This window comes from Bufo gargarizans, chromosome 3 (genome assembly GCF_014858855.1).
Source record: "Bufo gargarizans isolate SCDJY-AF-19 chromosome 3, ASM1485885v1, whole genome shotgun sequence".
In the NCBI taxonomy this organism is placed as follows: domain Eukaryota; kingdom Metazoa; phylum Chordata; class Amphibia; order Anura; family Bufonidae; genus Bufo; species Bufo gargarizans.
This window is the reverse complement of record NC_058082.1, coordinates 464,706,492-464,733,018: the sequence shown is the minus strand read 5'-3', so window position 1 is coordinate 464,733,018 and position 26,527 is coordinate 464,706,492. Positions and strand designations below refer to the sequence as shown.

The 26,527-nt window shown below is 41.1% G+C and overlaps 1 protein-coding gene across 2 annotated transcripts in view; it reads left to right on the top strand.

The window, feature by feature from the left end:
- Window positions 1-26,527, top strand: part of ANKRD13B (ankyrin repeat domain 13B) — a 245,613-nt gene that overhangs the window by 170,212 nt on the left and 48,874 nt on the right. For both annotated transcript variants that reach the window (XM_044283646.1, XM_044283645.1), the window contains exon 3: window positions 7,727-7,851. In XM_044283646.1, coding sequence (XP_044139581.1) covers window positions 7,727-7,851 — 125 coding nt within the window. The remainder of the gene's footprint in view (window positions 1-7,726; window positions 7,852-26,527) is intronic.

The window sequence follows — 26,527 nt, the reverse complement described above, 5'->3', positions numbered from 1 at the left end:
TTTTGAGAAAATTGCGGTCTATTTTGATTAATATCAGAAAAATCTCAGCAGCAATCAAATACCACCAAAAGAAAGCTGTATTTGTGAGAAGAAAAGGAGGTAAAATTAATTTGGGTGCCAAGTTGCATGACCGAGCAATAAACCGTTAAAGTTGTGAAGTGCCGAATTGTAAAAAAATGGCCTGGTCACTAGGGGGGTATAAACCTGTGGTCCTTAAGTGGTTAAACAGAAGAAAATACGCCTTCTGGAGTGGCCCAGTCAGAGTCCTGACCTGAACCCGATTGAGATGCTGTGGCATGGCCTCAAGAAAGCGATTCACACCAGACATCCCAAGAATATTGCTGAACTGAAACAGTTCTATAAAGAGGAATGGCCAAGAATTACTCCTGACCGTTGTGCACGTCTGATCTGCAACTACAGGAAACGTTTGGTTGAGGTTATTGCTGCCAAAGGAGGTTCAACCAGTTGATATAAGGGTTCACATACTTTTTCCACCTGCACTGTGAATGTTTACATGGTGTGCTCAATAAAAACATGGTAACATTTAATTCTTTGTGTGTTATTAGTTTAAGCAGACTGTGATTGTCTATTGTTGTGACTTAGATGAAGATCAGATCACATTTTATGTGATGGTTCGCAAATAAAGACCGGCACTCGCTTGATGAATTTTCTTGAAGTAGCAAGTTCTCCTTTCTAATTGTCAATTTATGTTTACTCAGTCGATCTTTTATTCTCATGGAGGTTTCCCCCACATACAATAAGCCACAGGGACATTTAAGAATATACACTACAAATCGACTTTCGCAGGTAAAAAACCCTCGAATAGGGATTTGTTCGCCGGTATGCGGGTGTGAAAAATAACCACCCTCAATGACATTCAACATTGTTCGAATGTCATTACTAGCGAACAAATCCCTATTCGAGGGGTTTTTACCTGCGATAGTCGATTTGTAGTGTATATTCTTAAATGTCCCTGTGGCTTATTGTATGTGGGGGAAACCTCCATGAGAATAAAAGATCGACTGAGTAAACATAAATTGACAATTAGAAAGGAGAACTTGCTACTCCCACTTTCATCAAAAGGGACACACTATAGCATAATTACGCTATCAGGTCATAGAAGGTGTTACTTTACCTCGACACGGTGGAGACCGAAATAAGTTACTTTTGAAAAGAGAGGCATATTGGATCCATCGGTTACAAACCATGGATCCAAAAGGTCTCAATCGAGATTATAATGTCAGTAGCTTCATGTGATGCGATTATTTGTATGATATTTTCGTTCAGTTTTTTTTTCGAGATGAAACTAGATGTTTCTGATAATACTTTTCACCTGTTAGATTGAGTTGATTCACATACTCTCCAGACACCTGATTGTGGGAGGAGTTTATAGTAACAATGTGATGTCATTTCCTTTGTATATATATCAGAGCTAGTGGTAAGGTATCTACACATGTCTGATGAAAGCATATAGTTTGCTGAAACGCGTCACTATGATGGAATATGTGACTGAATAAATCTACAAGAATATTCATCAAGCGAGTGCCGGTCTTTATTTGCGAATTATCTACTGGGATCCCTGCCCGCAGACACGTGCACCGCCAAATCCCCTGAGCAGTGCCGACCTTCTTTGGAATATTTTATGTGATGGGTCGCCTCTAGCCTGGATACAAGCTGAGATATATTGTGTGTATAGTGCATTATAGAGGCATGTCTAGCAGTAAATGATCTCTCACACTACCCAAAAGTAACCTCTAAGCGCCTTTTTATAGCAGTTGTAGCGGTTTTACACCCCCTCTTGTTGCAAAATTTTGTGTCTAATCAGACCAAACCTTTACTCATTTACATATCTGCATGCTATGTTTTGCAGTAATCTGACATTTCTATTTGGGTGCATTACTGTATTTGTCGATGAGTGTATATTTCTATAGCTGTTAAAGGCAGTAGTAGCAATTTAAATGAATATGCAACAAGCTTCTCTGGTAGTGTCAGGCATCAGCCTTTGTGCTGTTTTGGCGAATGCAGAAGACCACTGAGGCCAGTAATTGGCTTCAGCAGCAACGTACGGTATATGACAAGGCAGTGCTGCAGCCAAGTAAACAAAGCCTGATAGGGAAGACTTGAACAGCAGAGCTGTAATTAAAGTGGGGGGATATGGGTGAGAATAGCTTATTTTATTATTTTATCCCAATTCCTGCCTTTGGGAAGGTAAAGGAAGTAAAATTGCCCTTCTGATCAATGAATGACTTCCCCTGATTACTGATGGGCAGGAACATCAGATCAAGGAAATCCGACTTCTACTGGGGTTTGAAAATCTCCCAAAGGTCCATCCAAAATTGCAAACAGACTGAGCAGGCAACTACACTGCCTGTCCCAAAAAAAAGTTGTCACCTGGATTTAACTAAGCAAATAGGTATGAGCCTCTTATTGGATAATTACTACATGGGCGATTTCAGCTGGCAACAAGTTATTTAACCCCAACAGGTGCAATGAGTTGCTTCTCATTTCTTAAACAACCATATCCAAAGACACGTCTCGTGGTCGTGGAAAAGATGTTAGTCTGTTTGAGAAGGGTCAAATCATTGGCTTGCATCAAGCAGAGAAAACATCTAAGGAGATTGCAGAAACTACTAAAATTGGGTTAAGAACTGTCCAACGCATTATTAAAAACTAGAAGGATAGTGGGGACCCATCGCATTCGAGGAAGAAATGTGTCGGGGAAAAAATCCTGAATGATCGTGCTCGGCGATCACTTAAAGGGGTTCTGCACTTTCATTTAACTGATGATCCATCCTCTGGATAGATCATCAGCTTCTGATTGGCGGGGGTCCGACACCCGGGACCCCCGCCGATCAGCTGTTTGAGAAGGCAGCGGTGCTCCGATCAGAAGCTGATGATCTATCCAGAGGATAGATCATCAGTTAAATGAAAGTGCAGAACCCCTTTAAATGTTTGGTGAAATCAAATCGAAGAAAAACAACAGTAGAACTCAGGGCTATGTTTAATAGTGAAAGTAAGAGCATTTCCACATGCACAATGCAAAGGGAACTCAAGGAATTGGAACTGAACAGCTGTGTAGCCATAAGAAAACCACTAATCAGTGAGGCAAACCAGAAAAAAAAGTCTTCAATTTGCTAGGGAGCATAAAGATTGGACTCTGGAGCAATGGAATTGGTCATGTGGTCTGATGAGTCGAGATTTACCCTGTTCCAGAGTGATGGGTGCATCACGGTAGGAAGAGAGGCAGATGAAGTGATGCACCCATCATGCCTAGTGCCTACTGTACAAGCCTGTGGGGCAGTGCTATGATCTGGGGTTGCTGCAATTGGTCAGGACTAGGTTCAGCAACAGTATGTGCTCCAAGAATGTGGTCAGCCGACTACCTGAACATACTGAATGACCAGGTTATTCCATCAATGGATTTTTTCTTCCCTGATGGCACAGGCATATTCCAAGTTGACAATGCCAGGATTCATCAGGCTCAAATTGTGAAAGAGTGGTTCAGGGAGCATGAGACATCATTTTCACACATAGATTGGCCACCACAGAGTCCAGACCTTAACCTCATTGAGAATCTTTGGGATGTGCTGGAGAAGGCTTTGCACATCGGTCAGACTCTACCATCATCAATGCAAGATCTTGGTGAAAAATTAGTGCAACACTGGATGGAAATAAATCTTGTGACATTGCAGAAACTAATCGAAATAGTGCCACAGCGAATGCGTGCCGTATTTAAAGCTAAAGGCGGTCCAACAAAATATTAGAGTGTGTGACCATTTTATTTTTTGGGTGGCGACTTTTTTTTTGGGACAGGCAGTGTATAAGCAAGACCACATAACAAGTTACATTATGGGATGCTCATTTTACCTTTTCTAATCTTTTTTCTATTAATTTAAAGCATTCCTTCAGTTATAAAACAACTGTTCATAAATGAATAGTGCCAAATTTATATAGTTTATATTATGTTATAATACTTGGATAATAAAAACTGTTGTTTTTACTAAATAATTAGTTTTTGTGTTGCTGCGTTCCAAGACCCAAAACATTTTTATTTTTCTGACAATGTAACTGAGGGCTTTTTGTGGGACAATTTGCAGTTTTCATTTGTACCATTTTTGATTGCTCTATTCTGTTATTATTTTATAGTTTTTTACTGTGTTTTCTGTGACCCATGAATGTATTAAGTTTATAGTATGTGTCATTAAGAGGCAGTGTATCTAGGGTTGCCTCCTTTCCCAACAAAAAATGCCACCCAAGTTGACACCGGTAAAAATGTGTGTCGTGTCAGGAGTGAGGCTTAACACTGGTGTTATTTGACACTAGTGGTTTGTTCATAGTTTCAGTTTTGCGGCATTCTTGTTTTTTTGTAAAAAAATTAAACATTTTTGTTGGAATAATGTTTATTATTTTGTTTATTGCAACAACTACATTATGTGATTGCCTGTTTCCAGACACAGTGTTATGTTGTTGAAAAAAAGAACTGCTAAAAAAAGAAAAAGCAGGAAGGGGGCGGAGACTTGCTGCACATGTACAGAGAGAGAGAGCTGAGAGAGAAGAAAGCTAGAAGCGGATGTGCCGAGCTTCTGATCTTACTGAAAGTCATATTCATATGTTTTGATGTTATTTCTGAATTAAACCTGATTAATTTTCTGCCAACAGTTTTTCTTGTCATTTAAAAAAAAATAATGCAGCCCAAAATGTGTTTGTATGGAGGAATATCACTCTACACCTATTTCAGTGCTGTCCCCCGTGCCATGCAACCCTATGCAGGAACCCTTACCTTGCTTACCCTGGTTTGAAATACTGCTTTGTTTTGTAAGTCTAAACGAAAACAATTGTTTCTTGGCAACAATCAGTAAGAAAAAATTCTTATTTCTTATCTGTCAGAACTCTTTTCTTTATAGATATATAAATAGAAAGATTAGATTCCTCTTTAGTGACAATATCTTTGCTGTTACTGTAGCATGTAACAGGTAGTGCCAGAGAAGTGGTTCCAATATTGTATGATAAAGATTGGGTATCGTCAGGATAGGGACATGGAAACTTTATTGATGTTTGTGTAGTACAAAAGTGTTTGGTTTGACTTACTTGATACCTTGATCCGATAAGATGCCTTGATCTGGTAAAGGTCTGGGTCTTGGTGTCGATAAATGGCCTAATTAAGTGCCAGAGGTTGATTAGGTAGCGCTCATCTTCTCACTTCTTTCCTAGAAAAAAGGACCCCCCATATTTGACAATCAGAGAGAAAGTATGCTTTCTGTTTGATGAAGGAGAAGGAGTAGGTAACATGCACAGAAATCCATGTTGACCTCCCCCGGGGGTCATCTCTCATTGTTGCAGCCGGTTACTACGTCCCTCACTGCCCCCCCCCCCCCTCCTCTTCTATGCTGGCTAAGATTACAGCTGGCTGAAGGGGCGCTGCTTGAACCCTTAATATCTCATGCTGGGTTGCAGCTAGTCTTGTTTGAAAGCTGACAATCTAAGCTTTAAAGACTAGGATTACAGTTCTTGCTAATATAAAACCAGCAATATGGCTGTTGGAAATCAGGTCAGGAGTGAGAGCAGCAGGTTTATGCGGCTTTCACTGGGACCTGTTTCTAACAACTATATGGGGGGTTTTATCGCAGCTAGAATTTTGATCTTGTTTTAAAGCTTTGCTTGTCAGCTTTCAAACAAGACCAGACTCCCTTCTGTGGGTTGCTAGAAAGCCCGCAATAGTAAGAATTAAACCAGCCCTAACCCTTCTGCCAGCTGGCAGAGTTCTGCTCGGGATAAACTTAGGTTCTTTTCTCAAAGTCCGAGCAGAGCTTACGCAAACTGTTAGAGCATTAAACTGTCTTTAAAGAGGTTGCCTGGCAATTTCTAACTTCTATGTAATGCCCCAAGCCTGCCTCTGCTATTGAAAGATTCATACTTACATGCTCCCTGCTGCTCTGGTCCTGCGCGCTTGCTTCCACATGTCCATCTTCCAGTCCATGTCTTGTTTCTTCCTCCAGGGAGTGAACATGGTAAACTGTTCTGTTGCAGCCTATGACTGGATTCAGCAGTGACACAAGACACGTCACCACTGAAGCCGGTGGTTGGCTGCAGCAGAGCATATGCTCATCAGGAAGTAACCAAAGTGTGAATCGGAAAATGAACATGTAGGAACCAGCGTACAGGACTGGAGCAGTGGGGAGCAGGTAACTATGAATCTTTCAATAGTGGAGGCAGGCTGTGGGCATCAGTTAAAATCTAGGCATTCCCTGAAAAGCCCTTTAAAGAGGTTTTCCGGTATTAGTTATATTTTATGTAATGCCCCCAGCCTGCCTCCTGAAAAAGATTTTTACTTACTTGATCCATGCCGCTGTCTCTATCCCCATCTTCCAGTCCCCGGACCGTTTACATCCGGCTGGCCATAGGCTTAGTCACATGCCCTCTCCAGCCAATGACTGGCTTTAGTAGATGTGGCCACAAACAGCACATCACCACTGAAGCTAGTCATTGGCTGCAGCAAAGTATGTGACCATGCCCATGGCCAGCTGTTGTAAACAGTGTGAGAACCGGAAGAGCGAGACTGTTTATTATAGCGATATTGCTGACCTATTTATTGTATTTTATTTTATTTTTATCTCTATTTTGGATTATTATTAATTGTATATATATATCTCTCCATATAGTGATTGTCTGTGGTTCTCAAGTACTGTGGTTATAATATTGATGGATGATCTATAATTTCCATCACTGTTGGACAGTATATAATTGTCTTTTATAGTCCAGTGGCAACATCGCGGACCTGTCTTCAACACCACTGTGGTTATTAACCCTATTTGTATTATCTATAATTTTAAACACCAAACTCAAAAGGCCCCACTGTGGATGGTTTTAAAATTGATTATTTCACTTTATAGGGTATTTTTTTAGATCACAAAATTTGCATATTTGCACGTATCTTTGCACAGCTTGCACTTAATCTATTGTAGTATTTTGGATCCACATGTTAGATGAATTAATTTTTATCACTCTTTTCACTACTAGTTTGTTGGTGAAATAATAGGTTCTACAGTTACTATATTAAGTTCTTCCCTTGATGACCACTCTGAACACCAGAGCCTTTGCATTGTATATAAATAAATATTTAATACATATATAAGGAAGCCTTTGTGTGTGTATATATATATATATATATATATATATATATATATATATATATACTTATTCCGTATGAGGTGTGCACAACCAACCTATATTCTATATTCTTTTGCTTTATAGACAGGGTGTGTCTATATTGGTTGAAGCACCCGCTCCATATAGAGCAATAAGGTGAGCCGGTCACAATCCAATACTGATTGGATACAGTCAGACTGTGCAGGTACACCCCCCCCCCCCCCAACTGGTTACCTCCCCTCTGTACCCTTACTGCAGACTGCTAGCAATTCATTCATAACTTCTAGTGCAAATAATAAAGGAATGGCACAACATACAGACATAAGAATAGACGCTCCAGAATCGTTATGACATGGGGAATGCATGAAGCTATTAAAACAGGAATGTCAGGAGTGGAGAAAGTTCCTCTTTAAGCCGATTGATGCCTATAAATTGTATAATCTGACCAATAACAATACACTGTTGTAATTATCCGTTAAATTAGTCTATGTTGGCTTAAAGTCATACTTCATTATTGAATTGTTTGTCTGTGTTACTGTACTTGTGCTTATTTGTAATACAGTCTGATGTTTCTATTTAGTGCTTCAGGAGGCTGTCAGCACACGTGACCTAGAGCTGGTTCGGCTAGTTTTGCGGCACCGTGACTACCAAAGGACCATTAAACGCCTGGCAGGGATACCTGTCCTACTGGAGAAGTTACGCAAGGTATAACGGATTTATGTTTGACATACTGTAATAACAATAATAATATTAATGTGCCCAGTCTGTAATGCCTTTTGGTAATATTGGAAATGTTGTTCACATAGGTTCTTAAGCTGCTATATAGCTTTACTTAGTAGGATTTAGTTTTTATATAGTCCACATATAGTACATCACTATGGAAAATCTTTGGAGGAACACACTAGAACATTGAATTGACTGATCTTATTATTGAATATTTATATGCAGTGGCATACAAAAGTTTGGGAACCACTGGTCAAAATTACTGTTACAAACAGTTGAGCAAGTTAGATTCCTTTTGCATTTTAAGCAAAACATTATTATTTTTTCATCTTTTACATTTTCAAAATAACATAAAAGGATAAGGGCCTGAAGCAAAATGTTGGTGGCCCTGCATGGTTAGAACCTAGTAGCACCCCTTTTGGCAATTATAACAGCTTGTAAGTGCTTTTTGTACACAAAGTGTCTTTGAATTTTTGTTTGAGGGCATTTCATCCACTTTTGAGGTCCATCGGCAGCTTTTCAATGATGTTCAGATCAAGGGACTGTGAAGGCCATGGTTAAACCTTCACTTTACACCTTATAAAGTAACCTACTGTGGATTTTGAAGTGTGTTTAGGATCATTATCCATTTGTAGAAGCTATCGTCTTTTCAACTTCAGCTTATTTGTACAGTTAGTGTTATGTTTGCTTCCAGAATTTGCTGGAATTTCACTCTACCTGTGGAATGTTCCCTATGCCCTTGGCTGCAACACAACCCCAAAGCATGATTGATCCACCCCCTGCTTAATGGTTGGACAGATGTTCTTTTCATGAAATTCTGTGCCCTGTTATCTCCAAACATACCTCACATCATTGTGGCCAAAGAGTTCTATTTTAACCTCATTTGCCCACAGGACTTGTTTCTAAAATGCATTAGGCTTGTTTAGATGTTCATTTAAAAACTTCTGACTCTGGATTTTTTGGTGAGGACGCAGGAGAGGTTTTCTTCTGATTACTCTTCCATGAAGGCCATATTTGTCGCTATACAGTAGAACAACTCCACAGTCTGCTAAATCTTCCTTAAGGCCTTTTGCAGTCAAGCGGGGATTCTGATTTGTCTTTCAATCCTACGAGCAGCTGTCTCTGAAAATTTCTTGGTCTTCCAGCCCTTTTTTTGACCTCCAGTTTTCTTGTTAACTGCCATTTCTTAATTAGATTTCAAAATGAGTAAATGGCAACCTAAAAACGATTTGCTATCTTCTTATAGCTTTCTTCTGCTTTGTGGGCCTCAACCATTTTAATTTTCAGAGTGTTAGGCAGATGCTTTGAAGAAGCCATGGCTGCAGTTTTTTGGGACAAAGTTAGAGGAGTCTGGATATTTATAAAGCTTAGAAATTTGTAACACCTGTCCTTTCCTAACAAGGGTTGTGAACAAGCCTTAATAGGCTACTTAAAGGGGTTTTGTCCTCACATACAATGAGGGCATATCTCTACAACGAGAACGGAGTGGGGAAATGAATCGAGGGCGCACTGCGCATGCGCAGCCGCCCTCTATTCATTTCAATGGGGCTCCCGAAAATAGCAGAGAAATGAATGGGAGCAGGGGGTCGCACGTGCGTGGTGCGCTCCCATTCACTTGTATGGAAGCAGCGGGGAGCAGCGTTTGGTGGTGGATGGACCCCGGGGGTCCTCCAGCCACAGCTCTCCCTGCTCCGTTCTCCTTGTAGGTGCGGGTGCCAAAGGTGGGACCCGCACCTATCAGACTATGTAGCAATATGCCCCATTGTATGTCATGTGAATACCTCTTTAAAGGGAACTTGTCATCAACTTTATGCTGACCCCACTGAGGGCAGCATAAAATAGTGACAGAAATGCTGATATCAGCGATGTGTCACTCATGAGCTAAAAGTAAGTGGTTGCTGAGAACCAGCATCATAATCATTGCAGCCAAGGCCTTGAAAAGAGTCAAATCTACTTGAGAAGAGTCATGGTTATTCATATCTCATCTGCTGATGATTGTCAGTTCTCTCCTAGAGAGAAAGGGAGAAAACTAGGTAGAAGACTGTCTGTCAGTCATCAGCAGGTGGGCAGGAGAGCAGGGATTTATGAATGACTCTTCTCAGGTGGCCGTGACTCTTTTCCAGGTCCAGTCTGCAATGATTGTGATGTTGGTTCTCGGCAACCACTTACTTTTAACTTTTAAATGACAGACCGCCGAAATCATCTCATCTGTCTCTACTTTATCCTGCCGTTAGTATGGACAGCATAAAGTTGATGAGAGGTTCCCTTTAAGGTCTGAGACCTCTCTTGGGCTACTTTCATACTCGCGTTTGGTGCACAGACAGATCCGTTCAGATAATACCGTACAACCGTCTGTATCCGTTCAGAACAGATCCGTTTGTATTATCTTTAACATAGCCAAGACAGATCCGTCTTGAACACTATTGAAAGTCAATGGAGGACGGATCCGTTTTCTATTGTGCCAGATTGTGTCATAGAAAACGGATCCATCCCCATTGACTTACATTGTGTGTCAGAACTGATCCGTTTGGCTGAGTTTCGTCAGACGGACACCAAAACGCTGCAAGCAGCGTTTTGGTGTCCGCCTACAAAGCGGAATGGAGACAGAAATTATGCAAACTGATGCATTCTGAGCGGATCCTTTTCCATTCAGAATGCATTAGGGCAAAACTGATCCGTTTTGGACCGCTTCTGAGAGCCCTGAACGGATCTCACAAACGGAAAGCCAAAACGCCAGTGTGAAAGTCGCCTAAAGTAATCTGAGCGTTCAACTCTCCTTAGTTTCCTATAGTTTAGCAAGATACATCCTTTTCTTTTTTACTCTACAATTGTGCAAAACCAAAATAATACACTGATATTGCTTAACCCCTTCAGGACCCTTCCATATTTCACCTTAAGGACCAGGCCATTTTTGGGAAATTTGACATGTGTCACTTTATGGTAGGCAGGGGCATTGCTAGGTTAAAACTTTCAGGGCTTGGGCCCCTGATGTTTTGTCCCAGGCCCCGAATGTCCTGCCTGCCTGCTAGATACAACTGTATTGCCATCCACAGGACCGCAATACAATTTAATCTAATGCGGTGGAAGAGCTGAAGGACCTGTGGTGACATCACAGGTCATGTGACCAGTAAAACAGTCAGTGGTTGAGAAGGACCTGCGATGATGTCACCATCATGTGACCAATGCAGTAGAGGGCGGAAGTGAAGAGGGGAAGAAGCTAAAGTGATGTCTGCTACATCATGAGAGGTAAGTGAGGGAAGAGGCAGAGCAATGCTGGGAGTTGTGGTTATTTAACTGTGACTGTATGTTAGGGCTGAAGGGAAGCATGTTATTTACATGGAACTGTGTGTTGGAGGTGGCTGGGGAGGGGGTAATGTTATTTACATGGGACTGTATGTTGGAGGGGGCTGGGGAAGGGTGATGTTATTTACATGGGACTGTATGTTGAAGGCGGCTGTGGTAGGGGATTATGTTATTTTCATGGGACTGTATGTTGAAGGGGGCTGAGGCAGGGGGATGTTATTTACATGGGACTGTATGTCAGAGGGAACTGGGGGAGGCAGTGATGTTATTTACATGGGACTGAATGTTACAGGCGTCTGAGGGAGTGATGTTATTTACATGGGACTGAATGTTCAGGGGGCGATGTTATTCACATGGGACTGAATGTTGAGGGGGTGATGTTTACATGGGAATGCATGTTGGAGGCATCTGGGGAGGGGGTAATATTTACTGTAGATAGAGAGGAATGTTATTTACATGGGACTGTATATTGGAGGGGGCTGGAGAGATGCAGTGATGTTATTTACATGGGACTGTATGGCGGAGGGAGGAAAATAGTGTTATTTACATGTGACTGTACAGTACGTTGGATGGGATGAAGAGAGGTGAGTGATGTTATTTACATAGGACTGTATTTTGGAGGGGGCAGGAGAGATGGTGTGATGTTATTTACATGGGACTGTATGGTGGAGGCAAAAATATAACAACAGGGGGCACTGCAAATCCAGGGGACATTATAGGCGTTCTTTTTACTACTGAGGGCTCTATAGGAGGGACTTATAGATCCGCCTTATTTCTACTAAGAGTACTATTACTACTGATGGGTCTGTAGCGAGCTTTATTACCACTGGGGGAACAATAGGGGGCCTTATTAGTACTGGGGGTTCTGTGAGGGTATTATTAATACTGGAGGGCTCTTCTAATAATGGGGGCACTCTTGGGGAGCATTATCACGGTTGGGGGCAGTATTACTATGGGGGCACTATAGTATCTGGGGGTATTGGGGGGCACAGCGAGCAGCAGGATAACACTGTTGGGATTCGAGGTTGAGGGATGATGATAGAAATGTGAGGAAGCTAAGATGTCTGTGTGTCACACTCTGCATAGACGAGGTGGCTGAGAGAAGTTGTACGGACCGCATGGAGAAGATGATGACAGAGAAGATGTACATCCGAGGAGACGTCAAGGCCCTAGATGTGAGAGGTATGTGCTGCTGTATAGCAAGTACAGCAAAATGCGGTGTGTGGGGGGAGGGGGGGGACTTAGAGAGCTGGGCCATATTCATTGGGGCATGGGCCCCGATCTTTTTGAGACCCTAGCAATGCCCCTGATGGTGGGTAATAACTTTGGAATGCTTTTACTTATCCAAGCCATTCTGAGACTGTTTTCTCGTGACACATTGTACTTCATGAGAGTGGTAAATTTCATTCAATATTTTAAATTATTTTTTTCATCCCAAATTTACCCAAAAATTTGAAATATTAACAAATTTCCAAATTTAAATTTCTCTGCTTTTAAAACAGGTAGTGATTCCTCATATAAAAGTTATTATTTTACATTTCCCATATGTCTACTTTATGTTTGGATCATTTTGTGAATGCCATTTATTTTTTGGGGACATTAGAAGGCTTAGAAGTTTAGAAGCAAATCTTGAAATTTTTAAGACAATTTCCAAAGCGCCACTTTTTAAGGACCAGTTCATGTCGGAAGTAACTTTGTGGGGCTTACATAATAGAAACCACCCATAAATGGCCCCATTTTAGAAACTACACACCTCAAGGTATTCAAAACTGATTTTACAAACTTTCTTAACCCTTTAGGTGTTCTAAAAGAATTAAAGGAAAATGGTGATGAAATTTCAGAATTTCACTTTTTTGGCAGATTTTCCATTTCAATCAATTTTTACCAGCAACAAAGCAATGGTTAATAGCCAAACGAAACTCAATATTTTTTACCCTGATTCTATAGTTTACAGAAACACCCAATTTGTGATTGTAAACTGCTGTACAGGCACACGGCTGGGCGCAGAAGGAAAGGAGCGCCATGTGGTTTTTGGAGGGCAGATTGTCACGGCTTGGTGGTAGTTTGTCGTGACACTTTCTCTGCGCATATTTGTTGCCGGTGGCAGCGTTTTGTTGGATTGCATGCGTGTGTGTTTTCCCTTTAAGGCTGTTTTCCTTCTCTCCTGGTGTGCACGGGGTTAAGGTGTGAGCTTGGTGGAGCTGGGTGTGGTCTCTTGTCTCTTTATATAGCGTTGCTGTGAGACTGAGATCAGTTGGATGCCTGCCTTTGTTGGAGTAGGATCTTGCTCCTATCTCTGTTATCTGAGGTCCATCCTAGTTGTCATACTGTCAAGGATAAATAGGATGCCACCAGGTCAGAAACCATGGATAAGGGAGTGGGACACTTGCTAGCACATCCCAAATCCTATCCTTCACCTCCTAACTGTATGAGCCGGACTCATTGGTAGGGGGGCTCATACTCCGGAACCTGGACCCTACTGACCCTAGTGATCCCTGGAAGAGTAAGGTCAGGGCCAGAGACGACCTGCTCTTCTAAGACAGGAGCAGGAGTCTCTGCAGGCCTAACAGCAAGGAGAGGAAGCCAAGAGGAACGGCAGGTAAGTAACCAGTGGCAAGAAACCACTGAACCAAGAGCAGCAGAATACTTGGTAACTTACCTGCCGCAGCTGCTGGAAGGCACCAAAAGAAGAACACACCGAAATAAACTGAAACCCATACAAACGCACTGCAATCCAAACACCATCCGGACACAGTACGTAATGATACACAGGAACCAGCACTCCAGCAACTGCACATACTTGACATGCGATTCCCCCTCCGGGGAACCCTGAGACCACCTTTCGGAGGAGACAGACAAACAGGGGAAATGCAAACAACCATGCTGGACTACCAACACAATATAGACCAGACATGGAACACCAAATGACATACAACAATCACCCTGAACATAACACACCAAACTCTCAGACAACAAGTGACGATAGGCATAGGCATAGAGACAAAGGGAAGACAAGGGAATGACATCGCAGATGGCATAGATGACAACTAGGAGGGCCCTCAGATAACAGAGATAGAAGCAAGCTCCTACTCCAACAAATGCAGACATCCAACTGATCTCAGTCTCACAGCAACGATATATAGAGAGACAAGAGACCACACCCAGCTTCACCAAGCTCACACCTTAACCCCGTGCACACCAGGAGGTAAGGAAAACAGCCTTAAAGGGAAAACACTCATGCATGCAATACAACATGCATGCGCGGAGAAAGTGTCACAGCAAACTACCACCAAGCCGTGACAACCACGTGATGCACCCCTAGAGTAGAAACTCCCAAAAAGTGACCCCATTTTGGAAACTACAGGATAAGGTGGCAGTTCTGTTGGTACTATTTTAGGATACATATGATTTTTTGTTGCTCTATATTACACTTTTTGTGAAGCAAGGTAACAAAAAATAGCTGTTTTGGCACCATTTTTATTTTTTGTTTTTTACAGTGTTCATCTGACAGGTTAGATCATGTGCTATTTTTATAGAACAGGTTGTTTCTGACGTCACAATACCAAATATGAATACTTTTTTTGGTTGTTTGTTTCAGTTTTACATAATGAAGCATTTTTGAAAAAAAATATTTTTTTGGTGTCTCCATATTCTGAGAGCCATAGTTTTTTTTTTTTTGTGCGATTGTCTTATGTAGGGTCTCATGTTTTGCTGGAGGATATGACGGTTTGATGTAAGGTGACAAAAGATGGCATTTTTTACATCGCTTTTATATTTTTTATTTTTTTACAGCATTCACCTGAGCAGTTAGATCATGTGATATTTTATACAGCAGGTCATTACGGACATGGCGATACCTAATGTGTACTTTTTATTTATTTAAGTTTCACACAATAAAAGCATTTTTGAAACAAAAATATCATGTTTTAGTTTCTCCATATTCTGAGAGCCATAGTTTTTTAAAAAATTTTGGGCAAATGTCTTAGGTAGGGTCTCATTTTTTGCAGGATGAGATGACGGTTTAATGGGTACTATTTTGGGGTTCGTATGACTTTTTGATCACACTTTTTGTGATGTACGTAAGGTGACAAAAGATGTATTTTTTAGCACATTTTATTTTTATTTTTGTATGCGGTGTTATGTAATATTGTAATAGACCTGGTTGTTACGGACACGGCAATACATAATATAGCATAGCATAGTATATAAGGCCTAAAAAAAGACATTTGTCCATACAGTTTGGCCTGTTGTCCTGCAAGTAGCTAGTAGCTATAGCCTGTAATATTATTACACTCCAGAAATACTTCCAGGCCCCTCTTGAACTCTTTTAGTGAACTTACCATCACCACCTCCTCAGGCAGAGAGTTCCATAGTGTCACTGCTCTTACCGTAAAGAATCCTCTTCTATGTTTGCGTACAAACCTTCTTTCCTCCAGATGCAGAGGATGTCCACTTGTCACAGTCACAGTCACAGTCCTGGGGATAAATAGAAAATGGGAGAGATCTCTGTACTGACCTCTGATATATTTATACATAGTAATTAGATCTCCCCTCAGTTGTCTTTTTTCTAAAGTGAATAACCCTAATGTTGATTATCTTTCAGGGTACTGTAGTACCCTCATTACAGTTATTACTTTAGTTGCCCTCCTCTGTACCCTCTCCAGCTCTGCTATGTCTGCTTTGTTCACAGGAGCCCAGAATTGTACACAGTACTCCATGTGTGGTCTGACTAGTGATTTGTAAAGTGGTAGGACTATGTTCTCATCATGGGCATCTATGCCCCTTTTGATGCAACCCATTATCTTATTGGCCTTGGCAGCAGCTTCCTGACACTGGTTTTTACAGCTTAAAGATATAGGAGATATTCAGGAGATACTCAGGAGGTAATCTGGAGATGGATACAATCTAAACAAGTAAGATTTGTTTGTTTATAATCTTTCCCCTCTTTAAAATGGCAGACCTGGTTCTGTGCAGGAATTGTTGTGCTTTTGTTTCAGGTTCCACTCTTCAGAGGTTTGGATGCTGTCTGATCTGTAGACAGCTCTCCATAATGCAGCAGGAAATCACATTTTTGAAATCTGAGATTTGTAAATTAACCGTTAAACAAACTCAGGCTGAGAACGTTGCAATGCCACTGCCACAGAGGCCCCCTAGAAATGGAAGATGGGTTACTGCAGGTTCTGGTAGACTAAGAGTTGTTAATAGAAGACATGTCCCACAGTCTGTGGCTCTCCATAATTAATTTGCAGCAGGTGAAGGAAGCTTTTCACACACTTGGAAATGACATACGGGAGGTTGCATCAACTGTTTCATTCTCTGCAGCTTTTCCTGTGCATAACCTTCAGCATGACAGGGAGATGTGCATTAAGGAATTCAATGTATGGCTTGGTGAATGGTGTCTGAATTAAGGGTTTGGCTTTGTGTCTCATGTTAGCTCTCGTTGGAAGGGAAAAGAACTGTACAAGAAAGATGGTTTGCATCTTTCTCTCAAGGGAAAGAATGTCATCAGTGAAGTGAACAGTTCCAAGTATTTGCTAAGGAGCATTTAAACTAGGAAAGGGGGGCAAAAGTGTGATAATCCAGCAGTCCGACTGACCCCCGGAACAATGCCAGAAGATGCCAGTAGCACAAAGGTTAAGAAATGACAAGCTCCGATTCTTGTCTACAAATGGAATAAGGAATAAGATCAATGAAATTGAGGCTATAATGGCATCTGAGAATATAGATTTAGTGGCTGTTACTGAGACGTGGTTCAATGGGAGTAATGACTGGGATATAACAATACCAGGGTTCTCTCTATACAGGAAAGACAGAGAAGGCAAGAAGGGGGAGGGGTGGCCCAGTATGTGAAAGATAGCATGAAATCTAATTTGATACAAGTTAGCAAGACCAATTTAGAGTCAGTTTGGGTTACCTTGCAGCTTGATAATCATAAGGTAACTTGTGTAGGTGTGATATATAGACCACCTAGCCAAGTCAAAGAATTAGATGATCTACTAGTTGAGGAAATAGCTAAAATGACATTGAAGAGGGAAGTTTTCATTATGGGAGACTTTAATCTTCCTGATGTAAACTGGAAAACCAAAATAGCTAGTTCTGCCAGGAGTACAGATATTCTAAATTCCCTACTGGGGTTATCTCTACAGTAAGAAGTTTAGGAGCCAACCTGGAAGGATGCCATTTTAGATTTAGTATTCACAAAAGGCTTGTCAGTAAAACAAAAGGAAGAGACCACTGTGGTACTCAGCAGAAGTGGCCAAATCATTAAAAACAAAAAGATAGCATTTATTAATTATAAAAAAAAAGAGAATGACAGGCAAATTTATAAGATTAGGCAGAGAGAGGCCAAGCAAGTTGTAAGAGCTTCTAAAGCACAGGCAGAAGAGAAATTAGCTCAGTCAGTGAAAAAAGGCGATAAGACATTCTTCAGATACCTAAATGAAAAAAGGAAACTAAAACAAGGAATTACCAAATTCTAAACAAAAGAAGGAAGGTATATGGAAGAAGATAAAGAACTAGCTGACTGCCTCAATGAATACTTCTGTTCAGTTTTTACAAAGGAAAATAAAGGAAAAGGACCTCAGTTAGGAAAGAAGACTAATGAATATTTTCATGCATGTGTCTTTACAGAGGAAGAGGTTCTAAGTCAGCTGTCTAAAATTAATACAAATAAGTCACAGGGGCCTGATGGAATACACCCAAAGCTATTAAAAGAGCTAAGTGGTGAACTAGCAAAACCATTAACAGATTTATTTAACCAATCACTGGCAACAGGAGTCGTCCCAGAAGACTAGAAATTGGCAAATGTTGTGCCCATTCACAAGAAAGGTAGTAGGGAGGAATCGGGCAACTATAGGCCAGTAAGCCTGACATTAATAGTGGGGAAATTAATGGAAACCATACTTAAGGAGAGGATTGGAGAACATCTAAAATCCAATGGATTGAAAGATGAAAAACAGCATGGGTTTACTTCAGGGAGATCATGTCAAACTAATCTTATAGATTTTTTTGATTGGGTGACTAAAATAATAGATGGCGGAGGTACAGTAGACATTGCTTATCTGGACTTTAGTAAGGCTTTTGATACTGTCCCACATAGAAGGCTTATCAATCATTTGCAGTGTTTGTGCGTTGACCCCCATATTGTTGAATGGATTAGGCAGTGGCTGAGGGACAGACAACAGAGGGTTGTAGTCAATGGAGTATATTCAGACCATGGTCTTGTTACCAGTGGGGTTCCTCAGGGATCTGTTCTGGGACCCATATTGTTTAATATCTTTATCAGTGGAATTGCAGAAGGCCTCGATGGTAAGGTGTGTCTTTTTGCTGATGACACAAATATTTGTAACAGGGTTGATGTTCCTGGAAGGATACACCAAATGGAAAAAGATTTAGGAAAACTAGAGGAATGGTCAAAAATCTGGCAACTAAAATGTAATGTTGATAAGTGCAAGATAATGCACCTGGGGCGTAAAAACCCAAGAGCAGAGTATAAAATCACTGATACAGTCCTAACCTCAGTATCTGAGGAAAGGGATTTAGGGGTCATTATTTTAGAAGACTTAAAGGTAGGCAGACAATGTCATAGAGCAGCAGGAAATGGTAGCAGAATGCTTGGGTGTATAGGGAGAGGCATTACCAGTAGAAAGAGGGAGGTGCTCAGGCCGCTCTACAGAGCACTAGTGAGACCTCATTTGGAGTATTGTGCGCAGTACTGGAGACCATATCTCCAGAAGGATATTGATACTTTGGAGAGAGTTCAGAGAAGAGCTACTAAACTAGTACATGGATTGCAGGATAAAACTTACCAGGAAAGATTAAAGGACCTTAACATGTATAGCTTGGAAGAAAGACGAGACAGAGGGGATATGATAGAAACTTTGATACAATACATTAAAAAAAGAAAAACTGCTACAAGAGGACATAGTTTTAAATTAGAGGGGCAAAGGTTTAAAAGTAATATCAGGAAGTATTACTTTACTGAGAGAGTAGTGGATGCATGGAATAGCCTTCCTGCAGAAGTAGTAGCTGCAAATACAGTGAAGGAGTTTAAGCATGCATGGGATAGGCATAAGGCCATCCTTCATATAAGATAGGGCCAAGGGCTATTAGTATTCAGTATATTGGGCAGACTAGATGGGCCAAATGGTTCTTCTCTGCCGACACATTCTATGTTTCTATGTAAGTTTTAAACACAATAGCACATTAAAGAAGACGTGAATAGGTCCAAAGGACCATCATCTGTGTACTAGGGCCCAATACTGACCCCTTAGGTATTCCACTAGTGACAGTAACTCAATCTGAGTGTGTACTGTTAATAACCACCTTCTGTTTTCTATCACTCCAGTTACTTACCCACATACAGAAGTTTTCTTCCAGTCCGAGCATTCACATTTTATATACTAACCTTTTATGTGGTACAGTGTCAAATGCTTTGGAGAAGTCCAGATATACGACATCCATTGATTCGCCGCTGTCAAGTCTGGAATTTACCTCCTCATAGAAACTGATTAAATTAGTTTGACATGACTGATCCCTCATGAAGCCATGCTGATATGGTGTTATTTGCTTATTTTCATTGAGGTACTCCAAGATAGTATCTCTTAGAAAACCTTCAAACAGTTTACCCACCATGTCTGATTTTAATTTTTTTTTCACTTTTAACACAATAAAAGCAGTTTTGAAACCCCAAAAAATCATGTTTTAGTGTCTTCATATTCTGAGAGCCATATTTTTATTTGATTTTTTTCGCCTGATTTGTTTTATGTAGGTGCTTATTTTTTGCGGGATGAGATGACGATTTGATTGATACTATTTTGGGGGGGCATACGCCTTCTTGATCGCTGTTTTTATTTTATTTTTTCTACGTATTTTTTCCACGGCGTTCAGGTGAGGGGGTGAATCATGAGATATTTTTATAGAGCTGGTCATTATGGGCGCGGCAATACCCAATATGTCTTTCTTTCGTTGTAATTTTTTTTTTTTACAATTTTATGTGTTTTATTTTGGGAAAGGGGCTTTTTTTTTACTTGAAACTTTTTTTAATATTATGAAAAGCAGTTTTTTTTTTCCTTTATTTTTTCCTTTTTATTTTTGCCACTCTGGGACTTCAACTTCTGGGGTCAGATCCCCTCTGCAATGCATTACAATACAGCCTGTATTGTAATGCATTGGCTGCCAGCTTTTATGCTGACAGCCTGCCTTTGAGACACAGCCTAAGGGGCTGGATCTCACAGGCTTCTGTAGAAGCCAAGCCCCGATGCCTATGGGGCCGATCAGGTATTATCCTTGCCTGTTGAATCCCGCGATATTGTGACGTCATCGACCTGAGACGTGCGACGCAAGACGCCTGAACAGCCGGCATCGCTCGTCTCGTGGAAGGATCGTAAGACGCCACACAGCGGGACATACGACCAGGAACCAGGTAGGAACTGCCAAACTGTTGTTCTGGACACGGACCACGCCATTACTAACCTGTTTGGGTGGTTAACAAATAACTAGAAGAACTAAACACCCTCGGAGGGATTGTTTAGTACAGTGACTGTTTGCATCGGAGATAAGCGATTTATTATAAGTGACTTATCTGAGGAACTTTCGGGACGTCTCTATTGATGTGCGGTGTGTGGTATAGGAGGCAGTGGCAGTGACTGAACACTGCTACATACAAATTGCCAAAGGGAGTCCTCCCTATTAAAGAGCTCTTTTTGAATACTAACACCCACACAGATTGTGGCACTAGGATTCTACCCCGACATCAGTTTATAATAGATATTGGTACCTATTTGCAACATTTTATTCTATTTTATCTCGAATGTATTTTATATTGTGAATGGTGTGTAATTGTTTTACCCTTTTGACCGTGTAGGTTCTATCCTTAAAATTAAAACATTCTATATCGTATGACCTAGGTGTTGTGAGTGCTCACTCTCCCTCTTGTTTTATATGTAGCAGGGGCTTGGCTGTCAGTGACTGCCGATCCCGTGCGGCTGATCAGATGGGCGCAGCTCCTGCACCCGCCCGATTAGCCCGCCGCTGGTCCTTAATTCACGTCCATTAGCGCCGTACATGTATGGCGCGGGTCCTTAAGAAGTTAAAATATTGAAAACCGTGTTTCATCTTTAACTTTAATAATAATTTAATCTTCAACTTACTTAACAGTTTATAGTAATATAGTAACAGTAATTTTGACAAGGGGCGCCCAAACTTTTGCATGCCATATATATATACATATATATATATATATATATATATATATATATTTATGTGTGTTCAATAAGTTATCTACCCTAGATGTTCTGTCAATGTCAGAGACTGAGCTTGTCTGGGTTGAGACATGTCTGGACAGGCAAACACACACAGTAGCAGTTCAGTCTGATAAAACCACTAGAAGTGACAGGATGGCAAGTGCAGTACAAGGCGGGTCTACAAATAATGTGAGGGATTTGGAACTTCGTTCGGTGATTAAATTCCTTACGAAGAAAGAAGAGGAAAGAAGAAAGCCATGAAAGGATAATTGCTGTATATAGTTATGATGTGCCATCCTACTACCAAGTAAAGTTATGGGCTGAGCAGTTTAAATGAGGTAGGGATTCAATTGAAGATGACCCCTGTTCGGGGCAACCTGTTGAGTCATCTTCAAAGGAAAAGTGGAGGTCATGATTTTGGAAGATTGTCAGGTCAAAGTCAGTGTTATAGCTCATGAATTAGGCATTTCAGTTGGCACAATTTCCAGTATTATTCATGATGTTTTGACGATGTTAAAGGTCAGTTCCTGGTGGGTACCACAAATGTTGACGACTGAGCAAAAAATTGTCACCTGCAATTTAGCCAAGAGAATTTAGACATGCTTATAGAAAATCCAGGAGACTTCTCGAATTATTCTGGGTGATGAAACATGGGTCCACCACCATGATTCTGAGACCAAACAAGAGTCCATGCTATGGAATCACAAGGGGTCACCAACTCCAGTCGGCTAGAAAGATCATGGAACAGCTTTTTGGGATACAGGAGGTGTTTTATTACTAGAATTCATTCGACACAAGACAATAATTACTGGAGACACCTGTGCTTGAACAATTAAGGCATTACTAAAGGCAGTCAAAGAGAAATGCTGTGGGAAGTTGTCAGCAGGTGTGTTGCTGCTTCACAACAATGAGCCAGCTCACAAGTCTTGCAAATCACAATCTGCTATCAGGGAATGCAGCTTAATGGAGCTTAACCATCCACCCTACAGTCCAGACCTGGCTCCCAGTGGTAACTCTCTCTTTTGAAACCTGAAGAAATGTCTGCGTGGGAATCGATTTCCTGATATTAATGCTGTCAAAAAGGTGGTAACAGGGTTCCTGCAGCAGCAAGAAGTCTCCTATTCTAAGGGCATTTGATCACTGTAAGCGAAGTGGAATAAGAGTGTTGAAGTTGAAGTAGTAAGTTAAATTTTCTCAGAAAATTTTGTTATCATATTTGGTTAGATTACCATACTTATTAAACACCCCTGAAATTTTTCCATAACATATTGGTCACTCAGCTCAACTGTCACTGCCTGCCCTGTGAGGGATCTGAGAAGATCGGATAGCTCGTGAGTCTATCTGACAGGTATTTCTGTGTTGCCTTTCTGTTTGTTGTTGTGGGCAGGATTCCACCTCTCCACAGATTCTGTTGGTTAGCTGTTTAAGAGGCTCTATTTCAGTCCGCCTCTTATTGCTGAATTAGCGGTTGATATTTTCCTTCTGGAGTTCTATACTGGTTGTTTGTGGATCCTCTACTTCCCGCTTGTCTCGAGCTAAGTCCTCCTGTTTTCTCCTTTGTGTGTGTGTTGCTTCTAGGTCTTAGGGAGATGCTGGTCCCTTCACGGTGGAAGGTACCGGCTGTCTCATTCCCAGCACCCTAAGTTAGGGTTTGCGACAGTGTCAGCAGGGTTTAGGTTCCAGCGTATGAGTTTGTTCACCATCAGGACTTGCTCATACTGTCAGCAGTCAGGAAGAGGCTCAGGGATTGTTAGGGTTACCATTCCTTCCTCCCTAGCTTTGGGGCCTAGTCTGTTTTCCTGTTACTGTTTGTTTACTTGGGGTTCCTCTCATCCCCATCTACCGTGATATCAGCTCCTCCTGCTCTATAACATGACATCTACAGATTTACCCCTTCCCCATGGCAAATGTACACCTACACAGTGCCCTCTCTCTAGAAAGACTAAAATGTTGGCCATATAGATAATGGAACAAGTTAATTTACCACAAAACAGATGACACACACACAGTAAAATGCACACTCAATTAATTGCTTCACAAACATAGTGTTTAAACTTAATTGCATCAAGAAGTTACATTTAACCAAAACTAGCAAAACAGGTATTAAGCTTGCCATATACAGCTAGTTTCAGACTAGTGGTAAGAGATCCAGCAAACTATTTCGGTCTGCTCGAGCTCTCTGGGTCGAACATTGCCTGACGGTACCTGAATGCTCACAGCGGTTGTTGTCCGGTCGATTCTCGCCCTATTTGCCGCGTTGCAATCGGATCTCCACCAGATCCCATTATAGTTAATGGGGTCGGCGGGCATTCGGGTACCATCAAGCAAGGCTGCATCTAGAGGACTCTGGCGGACTGTTCCCTGACGAAACAGCCTGCCGGATCTTTAACCACTGGTGTGAAACTAGTCTATATAAGTATATATCACTTTATTAAATCAATATACACACATGCAAAATACAATTAAAATGGGCCCTACTGCGCACAAAAATAACACTGTGCGACAGTGTCCCTACAGTGCAGTCCATTATGAGAGCTGTCTGGCACTGTCTCGTACTGTTAGTAAAGAGTAGATTTCACAGAAATGAATGTTTTATTTTACTCTGAATATTTGCTTTTTCTCCTTATACCCATCATTCTAGGAAAAAGATTCCATATTTCACCTGTATTCTCTGTCCCCGGCAGGAGAGTGATTTGGTCTCCGGAGACTTGCCAGTGTCTAAGTGTTAATGTGCTTTTTCTTGTCATTAAATCCCTTTAGAGCTGGAGAGCCTGTTTACCTAAGGCACTAAATGGGTTACATTTCTCCAGAGGATACAAGGGCAGGAAAAAGGAAGACTATTAAGTCTTATTATCATTGTTTTTTAACCTATTTATAGATCAGGGGTCAATGGTTTAACAATATATCATTTAGTTATTGCATTACTTTAACTTGACACTTTAGCCAGCTTATAGTGAAATGATGAGATTGTGAAGACAGTTATTTAATATCTGTTTGTCTATCTACACAGTATCTATGGGAATCAGTGCCACCACTGAATTAAATCCTTTGTGATAGATGCCAATATTTTTGCCTCAGAGCCAACATTTGTCTTTTTGCATCCCAGACAACTTCAGCAATGTAAAGGCATTTACGTGTACTTACACAGATGACAACACAGCACTGTAAATGTCCTATGACGGATGTAGTTTCTATGAATTATTCAGAGATGGCCATGCTATAATTAATAATTAAATGCAGTCCTGTAAAATATTTGCCTAATGCAAACCTGTTCCTGACAATAAAAGTTATTTCCCAGTAGTCTTACTGCACCCATTAAATGCACAGAGTTTATAAGGATTTTGCAAGGCGATAACACATCCTTTGTCCATTATGTACAGTATATATACACTACTCACAAAAAGTTAGGGATATTTGGCTTTCGGGCAAAATTTATGGAAAAAGTTAAAATTTCACACTACGGTGATATTATATCATGAAAGTAGGACATTTAAGAAGAAGCATGCAATGGTGATTTCCTCATCTCAATTTATTGAAACAAAAGCCAACAACAGAGGTGGGTATACCCCCACAAAAAATGTAAATGTCTCAATAACTTGTCATGTGGCCTTGAGCATCAATTACAGCTTGACAATGATGTCTCATGCTGTTCACAAGTCGACTCAATGTCTGCTGCATAGCATCCCACTCTTCTTGAAGGCGGCTCTCAGATCATTGAGGTTCTGGGGTCTGAGTTATGATCCTCTACACGGCGACTCAGCTGTTCCCATCGGTTTTCATTGTGATTCAGGTCTGGAGAAAGTGCAGGCCACTCCATTTCAGGTTCCCCCAGTTTACAGCAGCTGTTAAACCTAATGATGCGACCTTGATGAGCTGGCGCATTGTTGTCCATGAAGATTAAATTAGGCCTGTGTTGTTCATGTAGAGGCACAATGACCGGATTAATTATGTTATTCAAGTAGTATGGGCTTGTCACTGTACCATTCACAAAGTGTAGGACAGTTCTGTATTGACTAGACACACCTGCCCACATTGTAACAAGACGTGACACTTGGGTGCCTCTCACATCCCTTAAATGTGCCTGGAGTTGTGTGGCATTCATTATCCGGTTCCGCAGGGCATTGTTCACAATGAAGTGGTCATCAATGTGGGATGTGGCCAAAAGACGTCCACTTCTATGGCTTTCTGTGACTCTTCCAGTCTCTGTGTATCTCTGTTGCACCCTGCTGATGACACTCTGTGACACTCTAAGCTCAGTGGGCACTTCCATCTGATAACATCCTGCTTGAAGCCTCGCAATGCTGAGGTACTGTTGGTCAATTATTAGGTGTTATCTCTGTCTCATGATGTCAAAATGTGACTAGCATGATGAGGAGGACTGTTTAAACACCAATTCTAATTTAACAAATAAATTTATTGGGCGATTCATGGATCAAACACCTGTTGTGAATTTTGCCGTTAAGCTCCTTGTTATAAAACAGCAAGTTCTGCAAAAACTACTGAAAAGTTTAGAGAAGGTCAAATTAAGTTCACCTGTGAAGGTTAGAGTGCATTTTAGGGTTATCCTGAAATTTCAGCCACAAGCCAAATATCCCAAACTTTTTTGTGAGTAGTGTATATTGTAATATGGTGGCTGGTAAAGTACTTTTCTTTAAAGTATTTTATGGGCCTGAATTTTTAAGGAATGGTGGGTAGGTTGGTAGAGGGACCTGCCATTCCCTCCCCCACACCAGTACACCTCTTTCCCCTAGCCTGAGGCAAACTCAGGTGTAGCTACTGGGCTCATTACTGTGGGGCTAAATACAGGGTTGAAATGCTCAGCCCAGTTCAGTGCGTGGAAGCTGCTTGACCTGCTGGCGGAGGAGGGCCTGATCATGTCTTTACCAAGTACCTAGATTAGGTGACTATTCTGTTTGGTTAGCGCCCAGATGGGCAAGCACTTTATGTTGCTGTTTATGGTTTATTTTGCCGTGGAGTTACACAAGTGAGTGTACAACTTTGATGCCATTTCCTTTTAAACTACATAATCCAGTCAAATTTGACATCGTTGATCGTTTCCACAAACGGACCACGACTACTCTGGTAGTAATAATCCTCTTTTTTTCTTATAG